Genomic DNA, 16,774 nt, shown 5'->3' with positions numbered 1-16,774 from the left:
CGTACCATACTGAGATGTAGTTGGTCAGGATGCTCTCAGTGGTGCAGCGGTAGAAGTTGACCAGGATCTGATGAGCCAGGTTAACTTTCCTCAGTCTCCTCAGGAAGTAGAGGCGCTGTTGAGCCTTTTATCAAGGTGGAGGAGCTGAGGGTCCAGGAGAGGTCCTCAGAGATGTGGATGCCCAGGAACTTGAAGCTGGAGACACATTTAACCTCAGCCCTGTTGATGTGAATGGGGGTGTGACTGCAGCCTTTAGTTTTCCTGTAGTCCACGATGAGCTCCTTGGCCTTCTTGGTGCTGAGGGTCAGGTTGTTGTTGACGGCGCACCACATCGTCAGCTGCTGAGCCTCATCCCTGCACGCTGACTTCTTGTTGTTGTTGATCAGGCCTATCACCGTGGTGTCGTCTGCGAACTTGATGATAGAGTTAGAGCCGCGCACAGGCAGTCGTGGGTGAAGAGGGAGAGGAGAGGGCTCAGCACACAGCCCTGTTGGAAGCTGGTGTTCAGGGTCAGGGTGGTGGAGGTGTGGTTGTCTAACCTAACAGACTAGGGTCTGTTGGTCAGAAAGTCCAGGGTCCAGTTGCAGAGGGAGGTGCTGGTGCCGAGGTCACTGAGTTTGTTGACCAGCTTGGAGGGGATGACTGTGTTGGATGCTGAGCTAAAGTCGATGAACAGCATCCTCGCATAGGTGTTGTTGTCCAGGTTCGTCAGGGTGGAGTGCAGTGCCATGGAGATGGCATCCTCCCTCGCCCTGTTTGGTCGGTAGGCAAACTGATGGGGGTCCACGTGGGGATTGCTGCCTGGCCAGTGACAAGTTCAAGATGTCAGTGAAGACCCCAGCCAGCTGTTCTGCACAGGTCTTGAGCATGCGGCTGGGTATGTTGAGCTAGCTAACCAGAGGCCTTTCTGGATAAAATAGTCTGAACTTCTCCATAAATTTTAATTGTTTGAACTTTTTACTTTTTATGAACTTTACTATAAATTTCTCATAGGGCTGTTTTCATCTAGTATATAAATATCAAACCTATGAACTTGAATATAAATATTATAAATTTTCTTTTCACAGGGGTACACTTTTCACAAGAGAGCTTTATTTTTGAAAACCTGCAAGAGGCAACGGAGGAAGGCCGGCGCAGCGCGTCAAAGACGGGGCACTGTAATTTGTACACCATGAACCTGGAGGTGTTTGATCGTGTTGGTCGTGCACCCTCCTGTGCATGATATAATATTTTTACAAGTGTTGCACTGAGCCGACTTGTCGTTATTTTTATTAAAGTGAAGCCACACTTTAGACCGCCGCCGCACACTGTCCATGGTTGCGCGGTAACGCAAACACTTCCTGCAGATTCTTCGTCGGTGTTCGGCGGCTTCTTCTTCCGGTCGGCGGACTGGGTATCGAACTAGGAATTGAAATTTAAAAATTTGAACGATTCTGGGAGAATCGGAAAGTTAGTCCCGGTTCCAGTTGATACTCGATGCCCAACCCTATTTGTCACTCTACAAAAGTTTCTCCTTCAAGTCGTGTCAGAGTTCACAGTCAGAAATGACAGAATAAAGATGGATACACAAAGAGCTGTCATTCATTCTGGGATCTGAAGAGATGTTTTTTTAAAAATCTTTTTATGACGTACTAACCTACTCAGAGTTGATTTCCATATTTGAGGTTTTGTACACAAACATGCCCAAATCTATTACATGTGGAGCTCAACTTACACAAGCAGAGCTGCCTTTACATTTAAGTTTTTAAAGATTACATTTTCACTGCAATAGACTACAAGTACCAGTACAGTGAAGGAAATTATACAGTCTACCACCAAGCATGAGCAAAATTACTGCACAGCTTTGCTATTAGTATTAATGGATTTATGTCCCTATATTGACAAAAGAAAAAACTGGCTGAAAAATACAGTAAATGTGTTTCATTTCTTCACATTGAAACAGAATACAAAAGATCAGGCCACCACCAGTGTCTGATGACAGCAAATCAAATAAGCACATTTGTGAGATTAGTATAAACATTCATTCATTCATTCATCTTCTTTTACCCGCGCATCCCATTTCGGGGTTGCGGGGGGCTGGAGCCTATCCCAGCTAGCAATGGGCGAGAGGCGGGGTACACCCTGAACCGGTCGCCAGCCGATCGCAGTAGTATAAACATGAATAGCCTAAATTTCAGATCAGAAATTTACACGTAACACGAATTTTAGACAGTTTCAGTCCGTACATCACAGGGTTGAAGAGTGGTGGGCATGTCAGGAAGTATAATGATAAAAAAAATTATATATTGGGCACACTGTTCATGTTAAACCTGCTCTGTAATGTTTCAAAGCAAGCCCCAAAGGAGAAGTTGAAGAGGGGAGGCCAGGTGAGGTGTGCAGGTGCTGACAGCTTTCTGTCTGGTCTGTTTGGAACCAGAAAAACACACTTTAAGAATCTTCATGTAGGTGTAGAAGATTAGAAGGAGGGGAATGAAAATTGAACAAGCAGCAACAATGAGTCCATAGATGTTATTGACTCTGGTGTCATAGCACGCCAGTTTGACAATGGAGTAAGTATCGCAGTAAACTTTGTTAATGATGTTTCCACACAGCTGTAAAGGAACAATCAAAGATAATGTACAAAGAGTTACAAGAAATGAGAAGAACCAAATCACAGCAATAAGAATGACAACTTTGTTACAAGTCATACGTGAGTTATACTGCAGAGGATAACAGATAGCAAGATATCTGTCATAAGACATGACGGCTAAATTAAAATATTCCACACTTCCATAAGAATATACAGAGAAAACCTGCAGCAAGCAAAAAGAAGCAGAAACAGTGTGAATGTCGGAGAGGATCTGAAGCAGAAGGAACGGAAACAAGCCTGAACTCCCATACAGCTCGTTGACAAACAGGCTGCACAGGAACAGGTACATGGGCTCATGTAAGCTTCTGTTCACACAGATCACCACGATGAGCAGCAGGTTGGTGCAAACTATAAGAATATATAACAACACGACAATCATGAAGAACAAGTACTTTAAAAGCCCAGAGTCAAAGTAGGCAGCAAGTATGAAATATGAAACCTGAGTGGAGTTCGTCATAGTCCTCCTCACATGAACAGATTTCACAGATTAGAAAGAAATCAGTATTCTGAAGGATACCCGACACTTATTCTTGCCCTTACAAAAGTCAATGTGATGTTTAGTTCAGAAAAAACAAACCCGCCATTAGTTTACGACGTTGTGCGAATCCTGATGTCCACCTGTTGCAGTCAGACTGATTCCCTCCAAACGGAGCTGAAACTCTGCTTCTTTTAACCTTTTCAAGTCGGTGGACGCCCACAGCCGTGAACTGACCTCATTATCAAAGGAACCTGCCTGGTGGGATGGCATTTTTTCTGAGGTGAAACAGAGCATTGGCTGTTCACCGTGACCATGAACCAGCATTTATGCACATTTTGGTTGTTTTGATTTGATTTGATGTATTTTTTTAACATTTAACTGGTTTAAAGCTACACTTCTTTTGCACAAAATGCAACACAAACACCAAGCACAGATAAATAAAAGTCACTGTAATAACACTGTGATGTTGTGCAAAATGTCTGACAAATATACAAAATGTATCATATCCTCCCCAAAGTCAACATAATGGTTTTTTAGTTAGTACAAAGCTCAACCTGTGACACTGTTTGAAACCCTGTATTCATCATTGACTCAGGTGAAACTCTCGGTTTAGATATCAAAACTGCTCAGTTAGGTTCAGGCACCTAAAGTACTTGGTTAGGTTGAGGTTGGTGGTATGAGACACACCAGCTTTCAGTTAACTTCTCCATTAACTCATCCACAGTAACATTCAGACATTCAGACCAACTCCCAACGACACACAAGGCCTTGCTGCAAGGAGGCCTTTCTAACATGTGGTTAATGTTAATGTTAATGGTTCATGTTGCTGTTTTCCTGCCTCTGCTTTCAGCTCTGTCGTTGATGCCTTGCCCTTTCCAGTTGTTTTAGCTTTGACAAGTGCTTGAATTGACTTACGGATGAAAACTTCACCACATCCATTTTCTTTCTATGATGGGTGTCTCTGTGATCAAGCCTTTGGTTTCCTCTTGTCCACTTCCAAAACGGTTGAGCCCATGTTCCAGATCATTGAAGACATTCTTTGCATGTTGCGCCGTGTCATTGTTTAACTATGGCCAATTCCTTCCTGCCAGTATCCACCCATCTCTGCTTTCTATCTATCACTTGAACTCTGAAGGCCTTCCTGCGATTTCCCCTTGATTTGGAGATCACTAGTTTCTGGGTCCTTTGTTGGGACACCTGTCCCTGCTTCTCTGCTACATTACTGCTGGGACACCATGTCCTGATTTGATTGAACTTGTATTCCTCTCACTTTGCAGACCTTCCCGCATTTGGTGACCTCACAGCTCTCTTCTATAGTCTGTAGTTTCATGAGCAGTCTGTGCTGTAGAGCTAGATCATCCTGACCCACTCCTACACCTTCAGGGTACCTTGTAACGTACCTTTCCGAAGCGATCGGTGTTGAATTCCATCTAACAGAAGATATGTGTGAGCTGGCCAGACCTTTGCACCCTGTCCAACCCAGTCACCCACTGGGTGTTTCTGATAGACTCTTGGTTTGCAGGTGTGAATATCTACAAAATAATGGGATCATCCCAGTTTATTTCACCTTATATAACTTCAGTGCATTCTGTGAGACATTCATTGAGTTTGCAAGTTTGTCCTCTGAGTGCCATGGTTTCCTTCAACGGATCAAAGACATGTACATGACTTAAAATTGCCCATCTGTGTTCATGTGGGAGTGAATGGCTGCCTGTTGACATGTGTAAGCCCTATGATGCCCCTGTTACCCTTAACAGGACAAATGGGTGTACAAGGTGGATGGAAAAAGGAACAAAATTGCCTGAAACATGTTTTTTCATGATACAGAAGGAAACCGCTCCTGTTTCATTATATTTAGTATAACAGCAGGTGTTCTACCAAGTTCCCTCTTTTGTTTTTTGCTAACATTAATTAAACATGAGAATCAAACATCGACCTTCTAATGATGAGGTCATGCTGCTGCTGTGGGTGTCTTGTTCTGAAAAGTTTTAAAACAGAGTTCGAGCTTCGTTCTGAGGGACTCACAGTATGACTGCAGCAGGACAACAGATGAGTCCTCAGATTGACAGAAGGTTACCAGCTTACTTTTGTCATTTTTAACCAAATCATTATGTTGATTTTGGAGGGAAATGCTATGTTTGGGCTTGTTTGATGGAACTGTATCTGTTATTATGAATCTGCTGAGAACTATTTTGCTGGATTCGTTTAATATGTGCTTGATGTTTCAGCTGCACACGAGGCAGAACAAGCACATGTTTAGAACAGACACGTTATAACGACCCAGTAAATTTACAACAAAATGTAACAGAGCTGTTGGTTTGTGTGCAGAGTCGAGTTGTTGTGAACTAACTGGAAACTCATGACGAACTCCACTCAGGTTTCATATTTCATACTTGCTGCCTACTTTGACACCGGGCTGTTTAAATACTTATACTTCATGATTGTTATGTCTCTATATATTTGTATTATTTGTGCCAACCTGCTGCTCATCGTGGTGATCTGTGTGAACAGAAGCTTACATGAGCCCATGTACCTGTTCCTGTGCAGCCTGTTTGTCAACGAGCTGTATGGGAGTTCAGGCTTGTTTCCGTTCCTTCTGCTTCAGATCCTCTCCGACATTCACACTGTTTCTGCTCCTTTTTGCTTCTTACAGATTTTTTTTGTATATTCTTATGGAAGTATAGAATTTTTGAACTTAGCCGTCATGTCTTATGACAGATATCTTGCTATCTGTTATCCTCTGCAGTATAACTCACGTATGACATATAACAAAGTTGCCATCCTCATTGCTCTGATATGGTTACTCATATTTCTTGCGAATGCTTTTTCATTGCCTTCGGTTGTTCCTTTACAGCTGTGTGGAAACATCATTAACAAAGTTTACTGTGACAATCACTCCATTGTCAAACTGGCGTGCTATGACACTACAGCCATTAACATCTATGGACTCATTGTTGCTGCTTGTTCAATTTTCATTCCCCTCCTTCTAATCTTCTACACCTACATGAAGATTCTTAAAGTGTGTTTTTCTGGTTCCAAACAGACCAGACAGAAAGCCGTCAGCACCTGCACACCTCACCTGGCCTCCCTCTTCAACTTTTCTTTTGGGGCTTGCTTTGAAATATTACAGAGCAGGTTTAACATGAACAGTGTGCCCAATATAATGCGAATTTTTTTATCATTATACTTCCTGACATGCCCACCACTCTTCAACCCTGTGATGTACGGACTGAAACTGTCTAAAATTCGTGTTACGTGTAAAAGTCTGTTTACATATATACGATATTAGCATCAGCTGCCGCCTAACAGATTTTCCTGTTTTCTTGTTCATGTTGATCGGCCATTGAAAGTAAGTAAAATTGTCTTTACATATTGAGCTCTGTGACCATACTGTTGAATGTGTTTAACTACAGTAAGCTTTCAGTGTGTTCTCCTGGAGCACGCACACAGCTTGTGTTTTAAGAAAGTAAACTGCAGGCCTAAACGTTTTAAAACATAGTCCAATACATTATAAATGTTTAAAAAAAAAACTTTTTTTTTATGTTTTCCTGTAATTGTGTTTCTCAGGAAACAGAAGTGGTTTGGGCAGTTTTGGGCTTTCCTGGGAAAGTGCTATCCACTGATGACCACCTGTGGTGTACTGGCTCAGGTGTCTGCTGGACAGACCTGGCAAACCCAAACTCTGAACTGGGAATGAGGACTTTTTTCCTGCACCCAGGACAGACTGAGGACATTGAGTCCGAGTTGGCCATGTTCAAAGTTGCCATTGCAGAAATCGTCAGTGCTTGTCATTGTGCCAGTCAAAGTACCTGCTGCTGGACACAATGGTACAGGAGAGCCTGAAGCAGTAGAACGAGCAGCAGACAGGTTTCAGGATGCCAGAAAAACTTCTGGAAAGGAGTTGAAATATCTGGCTGAGGGTAAGATGATCTACTCTCTAACCCTCACATGTGATGGTGTGGTCCCCTTATCCAATTACAGTCAAAGTTAAGCCAAATTACAGAAGTGCTCGGCCTGGGGTCTCCCCTTAGCGAAGAAATCAACAGGTAACCTTGATTACGTGCCCCAGTCTGATTTTCAGATAATGTTTGAGGCTTGAAGTGTATATTAAGCAGTTTATGACCTGACTGCTTTAAAATAACAGTAATATACATAAATTAACTGGTAGGATGTCAACGTCACGTACGACGGTGCTTAGTTTGCTCAGTTTGTTGAAGAGGTGCCTGGTTTATGTTACAGTACTCATCCAGGTACAGCCTCACTGTGTTTCATATTGCATTTCTGTCATTTCTGGTTTGTGGGTTCTGCTTGGCCGGTTCCAGGGCACTGTCAGTTTGCCTCCTGGTTTGGACCCTTAGACCAAAGGATAAGGATGGGATAACAGGCCTGCAAGGTAGTCCGTGAGATTTTCTTCATAGCCTTGAGCTTTGCCTTGGCTGTGAGGCTTTGCCAGACCACATGAGATATGTAATCCCTCCAGCATTTCTTGCTCTGCCCAATGGTCCCTTCCCAGGTGGATACCCGAACCACATTGTCTGACTGGCTGTTGGACAGTGTGGAGCATATAGGTGTATTTTTAATTGCTGTGTAAAAACTTCTTAATTACCTCCTTGGGAATTAGGGAATAATGGACTAATGACCTGTTACAGAATGACTTGCTGAATGTGATCCATCGTGTTTACGTGATGTTGCTCCGGCACCACAGCGCACATTTAGACTGACCATCATTCAACCTCCTGATCTCTTTAACATGACCCTGCAGAAGGCTGAAAAACACAACGCTTATCACTAAAACCTTAAATCTGTAACACACCAATGCATCTGAGTGAGTGAGAGCTATAAAATATCATTTGTCCAATTCTTCAGTTTTTGAACAAGCTAAAGCCACCTGTCAGGACCTGGAGGGCAAACCACAGACAATGCTAACCCTGGCTTTAGAGGAGAGGATCTGTCGGTGTACATGTTCAGGGTTTCTTTGTTTGTCCCTGTTGTTGTAGTTGTACCTACAAGGCCCAGAAGAAAGAAAGGAAAACTTAAGGCATTATTGAACCGTTTATTGGGTAGAACTTTGCTTTTCCTTCCAAAGTGAATAAAGAATCATACAAACTGTACTTCTGTTTTCCCTTGTTAAATATATGGAAGTCATTTCTCAATGAGAGACAAGCTGCTTTCAAACTAAATCAAGTTCTCTTTATTTACAGCAGCAAAACCATTTCAGTAGTAAACAACAAATAATTTGACAACACCAATTAAATCAAATGAGCAAATATATGGGATGTTGACCACCATTAGAATTTGACATTTAGGCAAAAATAAGATTTTTACATATGTTTCGGATGTTTGACATATTCAGGCCATACACTAAGGGGTTGAGGAGAGGCTGACATGTAAGCCAGTATAGTGATAAAAATATTCGCAACATATTGGGAACATTTTTCATATTAAATCTGCTCTGCATGATTTCAAAGAAAGCCCCAAAAGAGAAGTTCAAGAGGGAAACGAGGTGAGGTGTGCAGGTACTGACGGCTTTCTGTCTGGTCTGCTTAGAACCTGAGAAACAAACTTGAAGAATCCTCACATAAGTGTAAAAGATCAGAATTACAGGACACGAGATTGTGAGAAAAGTGACAACCAGCCCATAGATGTTGTTGACTGTTGTGTCAGAGCAGGCCAGTTTAACGATGGTGTAGTTGTCACAGTACACTTTGTTAATGATGTTCCCACACAGCTGTAAAGGAACACTCAATGATATTGGAAGAAAACATAAAACAGAAGCATAGAACCACTCTGCAACAATAAGTATTGTAATCTTGTTATATGTTATTCGTGTGTTATATTGTAGAGGATAACAGATGGCCAGGTATCTGTCATAAGACATGACGGCTAAGTTGAAAAATTCCACACAAGCATAAGAGTACAAACAGAAAATCTGCAGGAAGCAAAAAGAAGCAGAAACAGTGTGAATGTCGGAGAGGATCTGAAGCAGAAGGAACGGAAACAAGCCTGAACTCCCATACAGCTCGTTGACAAACAGGCTGCACAGGAACAGGTACATGGGCTCATGTAAGCTTCTGTTCACACAGATCACCACGATGAGCAGCAGGTTGGTGCAAACTATAAGAATATATAACAACACGACAATCATGAAGAACAAGTACTTTAAAAGCCCAGAGTCAAAGTAGGCAGCAAGTATGAAATATGAAACCTGAGTGGAGTTCGTCATAGTCCTCCTCACATGAACAGATTTCACAGATTAGAAAGAAATCAGTATTCTGAAGGATACCCGACACTTATTCTTGCCCTTACAAAAGTCAATGTGATGTTTAGTTCAGAAAAAACAAACCCGCCGTTAGTTTACGACGTTGTGCGAATCCTGATGTCTACCTGTTGCAGTCAGACTGATTCCCTCCAAATGGAGCTGAAACTCTGCTTCTTTTAACCTTTTCAAGTCGGTGGACGCCCACAGCCGTGAACTGACATCATTATCAAAGGAACCACTTAGGAAACTTATCTCCTGTGTGCAATTTAAAAAAAAATAACCTGCCTCGTACTTTAAAGTAATGTGTCTTTGATCCTTGAATTTTTACTTGATTTGGCTTCTCCCATCTCAAATTTGCACAACTGAATCTCACTGGACGACGGCTGTTGTTCTGATTTAAAGCTCTGCTCGCTGCTGCTACGGCAGTGGAATGACTACTTTTTTCAGTGGTGAAACAGAGCTTTGGCTTTGGGGGCTTTTTCAAGGCCAGTGGTTTGCCAGTAACTGGCCTGCCTCATTTTTCTGCTAAATCATTCCTCTCTCTTGTTTGAGATTTCGCCATTGTTTTCCATTTTTGGGTCCACACCTGGAAAACCAGCTCCAAGTATCATCATCATCATCATCATCATCATCATCATCATCATCATCATCATCACTGCCATCCGACATCAGACACCTTGTCAAAGAGAAGCAGCTCTGGCCATCACAGATGTTACTGAGTTTAGTCATTTAGTCTGGCGACCTCCTCTCCATAGACCACCACTTCTTTGATTGGTTATGTTGCCGTAGTTATCCTTGTTTTTCACCCACATCCTTCACTTAATTTGGTCTAATTAAGATATCTTTTGAGTTAACACAATAGTATTAGTTAACTGTTACACATGTTGTCTCTACCTTTTGTTGAGACCACTCGAGCCAGGTCATGATGGCCCGAAAGCTGCATGAAGAAGATGGAGAGAACATGAAGAAGAATAAAGAACCGCGGGGCAAGAAAGACAAGGAATAGATATTAGACCTGTAGAAACCTGGACTTTGGTCTGATGAGTCCAGACCTGAGGTTTTTGGTTCCATCTGTCATGTCTTTGTGAGATGCAGAGAAGGTGAATGGACGATATCTGCGGGTGTGGTTCTCTCCATGAAGCAGGAAGGAGGAGGTGTGATGGTCTGGGGGTTTTGCTGGTGACACCGTTGGATCTTTATTCAAAATTCAAAGCACACTGAACCAGCATGGCCACCACAGCATCTTCAAGTCACATGTCATGCCAGCTGGTTTGTTGGACCATTTTGTGTTCTTCATCAGGACAACGACCCAGAACACACCTCCAGACTCTGTGAGGACTGTTTGACCCTGAAGGACAGAGATGGAGAGCAGCATCACATGACCTGGTCTCTACAATCACCTGACCTGAACCCAGCTGAGATGTTTGAGATGCGTTGAAGCTCAGAGTGAAGGAATAAAACGAGCCACAATTTATGTCAGGGGGCTTTAAAGTCTGTACAGCATACAACACATGGTACCTGGTAGATCAGCGTTAACTATCGGTGCCGGCAAGAAGGACTTTAATCCATTGCCATGTTTTAATGATGTGTTAATGCAGATTCTACCAGATGAAGCTGCTTGTCTTAGAGACTTGAGACTTCATGATCACCATAATCAGAAAGACCTCATCAAAAACAGCTTCAATATCTCCCCACCAGGAGCACCCTTTGAATTCAGTAACACTCTGGCACACGGGGCTGGGGCTTGGCGGTGGTTGTCGTGTACCTGGCTGCTGGCCTTTCAGTGATCCAGCAGCTGTGTGTGCAGGCCCTAACAGGAAGAAACGATTGCGAAGGGTCGAGTACACAGAGACAGCAACCGGGTGGTACCCGACACCCCAAGTATGGGCCATTTAGCTTCCCCACTCATAAATAGTGGACTTTAATCTTTTAGCCTCACTACTCTCTGACTACCATATGGTACATTGTTTTAGCCACTTGCTACAAGATTTTAGTTACTGAGTCATTTTTATTATTCATTTAATTTTCTGTGGGTTTAGTGCAGTTTTGGCTTTATAGTCACATAAGTTTAGTAAAAAATGCTCTGTTTTTATTCTTAAATGTGTTGTGAACTCCTTGGTCACGGTGTGGCCCCACCACCTGATCTAAAGGACCAGTAAAGACTCCCCTTTCCCTCTTACAGACACATTACAAACATTAATAACAAGTAAAATCTGCATTCTGGTACTCAGATGGCATGATGGGAAATGTAGGCTGGCACTACAATATTTCTTTTGCCCCTCTACGTTACGTATGTTGTCCCATAAGTGGACCAGTGAGCTGTGGTGGGCGTACACCAACTGTAAGAGTTGAAAAGAAGTGGATCCTCAGTGTTTGGCTTCAGTCAGGAGGGACTGACTGAGTGCAGCAGTACAGAAGATGATTTCACACAGTCATGAACTGTGTGACTTACACACTTATTATGCTGATTATCAATAACTGAGCAGCCAGATTGAAGAATTTTCCACATTAGTTTTTAAAAGCTGATTTACATCCTGCAAAAAGGCTGAATGTTGTTTCTGTGTTGATGCTGTTGGTTCAAAACTAACATAACTTTGCATTTAAATGATTTAAACTTGCTTTGGGAACAGAATGATGACGATGATGATAAACTCGACACAGGGTTCATATTTGACATTTTCTGCCTACTTTGACTCTGGGCTTTTAAAGTACTTGTTCTTCATGATTGTCGTGTTGTTATATATTCTTATAGTTTGCACCAACCTGCTGCTCATCGTGGTGATCTGTGTGAACAGAAGCCTACATGAGCCCATGTACCTGTTCCTGTGCAGCCTGTTTGTCAACGAGCTGTATGGGAGTTCAGGCCTGTTTCCGTTCCTTCTGCTTCAGATCCTCTCCGACATTCACACTGTTTCTGCTTCTTTTTGCTTCCTGCAGGTTTACTGTTTGTACACGTATGCAAATGTACAGTTTTTTAACTTGGCCGTCATGTCGTATGACAGATACCTCGCTATCTGTCATCCTCTACAATATAACTCACAAATGACAACTAACAAAGTCGCCTCACTGATTGCTGTGTCATGGTTAACTCCATTTCTTTCAGTTGTCATGACAACGTCATTGAGTGTTTCTTTGCAGCTTTGTGGGAACGTCATCAACAAAGTGTACTGTGACAACTTCTCCCTGGTCAAACTGGCCTGCGATGACACCACGGTCCATAATGTCTTAGGGATCGTTTACATGTTTACTGTCATCTTTGGTCTTATCATTTTAATTCTTTACACGTATGTGAGGATTCTCCACGTGTGTTTTTCTGGCTCTAAGCAGACCCGACAGAAAGCCGTCAGCACCTGCACGCCTCACCTGGCTTCTCTGCTCAACTTCTCTTTCGGCTGTTTCTTTGAAGTACTACAAAGCAGGTTTAACATGAGCAGTGCACCCATTATGCTGCGCATTCTTTTATCGTTGTACTGGCTTACATGCCAGCCGCTCTTCAATCCCGTCATGTATGGAGTGAGTTTGACTAAAATTCGCATCATTTGCAGCAGTTTTGGTTTTGGTAAAAGCTGAATTAATAACTTTAGAACTCACAGATCTTTCATCAATTCCAATAACGTGAAACACCCGAAAGAAATTTGTTGCCCCAACAATAGCAGTGACAATTAGTGTCTGAGCTCGTCTTATCGTGTCTTCTGGAGACGAGCCAACATATCTATGAGAACTGTCACCTGTCACTAATACAGTATACATGGTTATCCTCGGCACAATCCAGTCTTTGTAGTATTAAACTATCACCTTATGTGATCTCTGTCAGTACAGGGCTGCCACGGGGCTCCAGAGGCTCCTCAGGGGCCCCACAGGCTCCAGGTTCACTGTGTGGCAATTAGTTTGCAGTGATTTATTAAATTTTGGTGATACTGTCAGCACGACTAAAGAGGCCCTGAAGGTGACCTCCTGATTTGGAAGGCTTAAAAAGAGGCAGGAGCACATTGTCAGCTGAGTTCAGAGGGACTCTGGCTGAGCAGCAAACGAAGGTTCGGATTCTTACATTGTCGTCAACGACGTTCTGCAGTTTCTAACCTGAGCTGAATCATTTTCAGGGAGAGAACCCTTTTCTCTTGTAAGTGGACTGAACACTGCTTTGATGTTAAAGCTGCAATAAGCAGAAATTGGACATTTAACATAGTTGAACCTTTCTTAAGAAGGCACAAAGTGTGAATGTGAACCAAAAGGACGATGATGATGATGATAAACTCCACCACATTTTCATATTTCATACTTAGTGCCTACTTTGACACTGGTCTTTTTGACTTCTTCTCTTTAGTGATGATCATGTCGTTCTATGTTTTAGCGGTTTGCACCAACCTGCTGCTCATCGTGGTGATCTGTGTGAACAGAAGCTTACATGAGCCCATGTACCTGTTCCTGTGCAGCCTGTTTGTCAACGAGCTGTATGGGAGTTCGGGCTTGTTTCCGTTCATCCTGATCCAGATTCTCTCTGAATCTCACACTGTTTCTCTTCCCTTTTGCTTCCTGCAGATTTTCTGTGTGTACACGTATGCAAATGTAGAGTTTTGTATTTTAGCCGTCATGTCTTATGACCGATATCTGGCCATCTGTTGTCCTCTGCAGTATAACATGCATATGACTCACAACAAGACAGCCATACTTATTGTTCTAACGTGGTTATACCCTTTTCTTGCAGTCACTGTTTTGATCTCATTGAGCGCCTCGTTACAGCTGTGTGGAAACATCATTAGCAAAATTTACTGTGACAACTATGCCATTGTCAAACTGGCGTGTTATGATACCACAGTCAATAATATCTATGGAATATTTTACACAACTGCAACAGTTTGTGTTGTAATTTTTATCGTTTACACGTATATCAGGATTCTTCACGTGTGTTCTTCTGGTTCTAAGCAGAGCAGACAGAAGGCCGTCAGCACCTGCACGCCTCACCTGGCTTCTCTGCTCAACTTCTCGTGTGGATGTTTTTTTGAAATAGTTCAGAGCAGGTTTAATATGAAACATGTTCCTCATATGTTGCGCATTTTTTTATCGTTATACTGGCTGACGTGTCAACCGCTCCTCAATCCCGTTTTGTATGGACTGAATTTGACCAAAATTCGGATCATGTGTAAAAGTCTTGTTATTGGTCAAAGATAAACTCACTTTTCATGTTTCCTCAAATTTTGTAACATGAAAAAGCTACAACAACAACAACAGTCTGTATGTATTTATCAAATGTGAATATTACAGAGTTCTATAAATGCCTTTTGAAGAAAGATGGTGGTTTGAACCTCTGTGTTTAAGGATGACTCTAATGACGACTGTATGTTTAAAGATCAGTGAGTTCAGCAAAGAGAAGTAGAAAACGAAGTCTGCTCCATAATGCCGTCATTTTGCTTGAACTGTCACAACTTACAAAATACTGCATTTATCTCTTTTATTGACTTATTGATTCTATTTTATTGCCATTTTCATCATCTTCTTGATAGCAAGTTATTATTCTGTACTTAACAGTTTTATGGCCACTGTTGTTTTGTTTTTGTATCTCGACACCATGGTAAATGAGGATGCCTCCTCAGTGGTCTTTTGAGGTGAAATAAATGAATGAATGAATGAACTTTCTCAGTCGTCGATGGTGGTTGACGTAGATTAAGGCCCTGCGATGGAACAGGTTGGATGAGCTTCAGACTCCTTGAGAGAAGAGTTTAAATCAAAGAGAACTGTCTTAATGAACCTGAATGGTCACTGTTTCATTTCATGGTTAATACAAAACATGCTTTATGTCTACTATTACACGCAGAGTAACTACAACCATTAATATTTTGTAAAGCCACTATGAAAATGAAAAACCGACTTCAGTAGACACGACCATAGTCCATTGCAGGGCTGGAGTGGGACTCATTTTCAGCTCTGGAGTTTCATGCCTCAGACACTTTAGATCACCACCTATTATTAATAAAATCATGTAATTATAACGTTACATGTAAAGTCTACAATAGCGCACTGTTATATAAAGCCTTGTAATTCAGTGTTTTTTCTAAAATATTTCCAATTCAGTGCAAGTAAGGGTTGCTTCACAATGTAGATTTATTTCAACATGAGTGCACAACCTCAACATTATTCTTTACAACACGTCCTTTTCAACAATATCTGAATCTATATTCTGTTCAAATAAGTGTTCCTTCCATACTGACAGGAGCAATCCCCTCATCACGACTGGCTCCTGGCTCTGCTTCCGACACTAAATCACATTTTAAAAATGGTCATAATTCTCAGCACAAATCTCCCCTTTTTACAAAGCCTTCTGATCAATTCAGGTCAGTTTCATTAATGTAGTGCTCAATCATCTAGCATCTCAGGGCACTTTTCATATAGAGCAGGTCTACACCATACTCTTCATCCTATTAATTGTAATAATATTCACTCAACGAGCAATCCTACCTGCCCACTCTGGACTTGTGGGCTCATGGCTGGTGCTTGGTTCTAGATCTTGCTTCTGAATCTAAGGGGCTACGAGATAAAGTTCCCCAGTTATGTAGCGTTGCATCATACTATTATTTAAATTATACAACATTATGTTACATGCCACAACGCTACACAATTCATTGACATGATAATGAACTTGAACAGTGGTTTGCAGGCAAAGTTCAACATCTTGCCGTACCCGTTTCATCGTCCTCATTTGTCGTTTCCAACCGCGAGCTCGTTTTAGTGAAAAAGTTGCCAATTTTAGCATATTTGGCTGCGTCTGTTTCCAGAGCTTTCCTCTTTTTAATTCTTGCCTTCTCCACGCCACCCTTGCTCTTTCTGTTTTCCATCTTTCAAACACCACTGGCCGAGTGCACGGACGTGTTACGTCAGGGTGCGTCTGCAAAAAAAAAAAAGGAGAAAGAGCTGCCAGTGGAGGCAGAGGCAGCCCAGGGACAGTGGTAGAAGCATACATGATCAACCCAGTGCCATGACTGAACACCAGCCCCCCCCCCAAAAAAAGGTGAACAACGGCCCTCGCGGCCCAAACATCAGACCAGCCCACCGGGAATTGTCCCAGTCCTCCCGATGAGCTGCTCCGGGCCTGGTCCATTGTCACCTCCAACCCTCAGTGTGAGACACTGCATCATGTTCATGACTTTAAAACCAAAAACCGCCCCCGAGCTAAACTTTGAACCACGTCTCATACCTTGAGTAACTACGAACCTGTGTGCCTTGTGTCTGACAAGAGTAATTCCCTGGGTGAAATTCCCAGGTTGGCGTTGTCGAGCCCTTTAGTAATATTAGTGGCGTATATCCTTTTTACCACCTCCTCACCACAGAGGAGTCATTACAAAAACACAGACACAGGTTCAACCATACTTTCCTCCTGCTGGCCACGGTGACCAAATCTGACAGATTAGACGTC

General features: G+C 42.4%; 5 protein-coding genes across 5 annotated transcripts; 3 read left to right on the top strand and 2 right to left on the bottom strand.

Annotated features, from left to right (window-relative positions):
- Positions 1-2,324: 2,324 nt before the first annotated feature.
- On the bottom strand, positions 2,325-3,086 carry LOC143323778 (olfactory receptor 11A1-like). The gene has a single exon (XM_076735852.1). It carries the CDS (start codon positions 3,084-3,086, stop codon positions 2,325-2,327), a length of 762 nt encoding a protein of 253 aa, XP_076591967.1.
- Positions 3,087-5,466: 2,380 nt separating this feature from the next.
- Positions 5,467-6,396, top strand: LOC143323328 (olfactory receptor 4B13-like). Its single transcript, XM_076735140.1, has one exon. The coding sequence runs from the start codon at positions 5,467-5,469 to the stop codon at positions 6,394-6,396; it is 930 nt and encodes a 309-aa protein (XP_076591255.1).
- A 2,013-nt stretch (positions 6,397-8,409) lies between these two features.
- Positions 8,410-9,330, bottom strand: LOC143323327 (olfactory receptor 6E1-like). Its single transcript, XM_076735139.1, has one exon. It carries the CDS (start codon positions 9,328-9,330, stop codon positions 8,410-8,412), a length of 921 nt encoding a protein of 306 aa, XP_076591254.1.
- Positions 9,331-12,006: 2,676 nt separating this feature from the next.
- LOC143323325 (olfactory receptor 11A1-like) lies at positions 12,007-12,936 on the top strand. Its single transcript, XM_076735136.1, has one exon. The coding sequence runs from the start codon at positions 12,007-12,009 to the stop codon at positions 12,934-12,936; it is 930 nt and encodes a 309-aa protein (XP_076591251.1).
- Positions 12,937-13,605: 669 nt separating this feature from the next.
- On the top strand, positions 13,606-14,535 carry LOC143323324 (olfactory receptor 52E4-like). Its single transcript, XM_076735134.1, has one exon. The coding sequence runs from the start codon at positions 13,606-13,608 to the stop codon at positions 14,533-14,535; it is 930 nt and encodes a 309-aa protein (XP_076591249.1).
- The last annotated feature ends 2,239 nt before the right edge of the window (positions 14,536-16,774 follow it).

This window comes from Chaetodon auriga, chromosome 7, assembly GCF_051107435.1.
Source record: "Chaetodon auriga isolate fChaAug3 chromosome 7, fChaAug3.hap1, whole genome shotgun sequence".
Taxonomy (NCBI): domain Eukaryota; kingdom Metazoa; phylum Chordata; class Actinopteri; order Chaetodontiformes; family Chaetodontidae; genus Chaetodon; species Chaetodon auriga.
Note: the sequence above shows the minus strand (reverse complement) of the source record. Positions and strands in the feature narration are given on the sequence as shown.